Source organism: Lolium rigidum, chromosome 5 (assembly GCF_022539505.1).
Source record: "Lolium rigidum isolate FL_2022 chromosome 5, APGP_CSIRO_Lrig_0.1, whole genome shotgun sequence".
Taxonomy (NCBI): Eukaryota; Viridiplantae; Streptophyta; class Magnoliopsida; order Poales; family Poaceae; genus Lolium; species Lolium rigidum.
Genome location: NC_061512.1, coordinates 52,932,934 through 52,934,456, shown reverse-complemented (window position 1 = coordinate 52,934,456; position 1,523 = coordinate 52,932,934). Strand labels below are relative to the sequence as shown.

The 1,523-nt window shown below is 45.6% G+C and overlaps 1 protein-coding gene across 1 annotated transcript; it reads right to left on the bottom strand.

The window, feature by feature from the left end:
• Nucleotides 1–604: 604 nt before the first annotated feature.
• On the bottom strand, nucleotides 605–892 carry LOC124651510 (small polypeptide DEVIL 6-like). Its single transcript, XM_047190591.1, has one exon. The coding sequence runs from the start codon at nucleotides 827–829 to the stop codon at nucleotides 605–607; it is 225 nt and encodes a 74-aa protein (XP_047046547.1). The 5' UTR covers nucleotides 830–892.
• Nucleotides 893–1,523: the final 631 nt, after the last annotated feature.

Genomic DNA, 1,523 nt, shown 5'->3' with positions numbered 1-1,523 from the left:
GCATAAGGTCACCATCATCAGGGTGTGATTGCAGTTGAGCTTTGTATCTGCTATGCTCTATGTACTCGGGAAGTTTTCTCTTTTTTTTAAAGGACGTAATCGTGAAATAAGAACACTAAACTAACCTCGATCCGTATAGTTGAGTAGAGACAGGGGGTTTCAGTATCCATTTTGAGAAAAAAATGCTCCCAAATGAACGAAACGAACAGTGGGAGATTTCGATTGGAATAACACATGTTCAATTAACTTGAGATCCGAGAGACTGGATGAGTCTTTTCTTGCAGTCCATTTCGATACGTATATATATATTGCCATTTATGAACTTCCACATAGTTAACAGACTAGTGGCTATACAGTAGGACCGGAAAACCGAAAGCTAATTGCAACATTTTGTATGGATCAGTGCCACAGTGGCTGTGACAGTATTACCAAATTAAGGATGATAGTACATCAGTGTCAGCTGCTCTGTTGTGACACATGGTATCGTCTACGATATCTATCTACCAAACCAAGGATGACCATGGAAATTCAGGCGCATCTCTTAGTTTCTTCTCCCTCTGACTCTCAAACCAAAGAACAGAGCAAGCCCCCGGGGCTGGGTTGGCTAGTCGCGCCAGCACACGAGCATGGTGACGCACCGCCGCATGATGTAGAGCCTGGCCTTCTGCTCCCTGGCCAGGCTCGCCAGCCGCCCCGGCACCGACCTGCCCGAGCCCTTCGATGTCCGGCCCTTGAGGCCCACTGGACTGCCGGTGGACGCCGCCGGCGCCACTGCCGCCGACCTCTGGTTCCCCTTCTTGGACAGCTTCCACTTGTCATCCAGGCACATCCTCTGTTTCTTCTGATCTCTGAAGCTGTATCTACAATGTGTTCTGAGTTCTCTCTTTTTGCTTTGATCGCTGAGGCCGGATGAATGTGAGGCTTGGGGTGCTAGTATTTATAGTTCACAAATGCCAATCCAATGTAGAGGTTTAGTGTGATATGCGTCTGAGAGGATTGGATCTGATTGGATAGGAAGTTGATTAAATTAGCTTAACCAAGACTAGTTTATGTCTGTTTGGTAGGTCATCTCTTTCCGTGTACTCACTAATAATTTATAGGAGTGTGTCCCCTGGGAACAATTGCCGTCCAGGCCCTCTGAATCGGAGCAACGTGCCGAACCGGCAAAACTTCAACAACAATGCTGAGCAGGAAGGACCATCGTCCCTGGGCGCGTCCATTCTCAAGTTGTTGTGATAGCACATCTCTTATGACCTCTGAATTGGAGCAACATGTTGAACCTACAAAACGTTAAACATGAACGCTAAGCTTGACAGGACCATAGTCCTCGAGGGTAATGCTGCCCAACCCTGCTAAACTAGCCACGTGGAACATTCTGGTTTGTTAATTGAGATATTCACTTTGGAGCTCGAGATACGTGAAGCTTGGTTTTTTTCAAAATTTGAAAACATAACTTAAAGTTTCAAAAAAAAAACTCCAAGAATAAATTCTAGATGCACATAATAGTGATGTATGCATTCAAA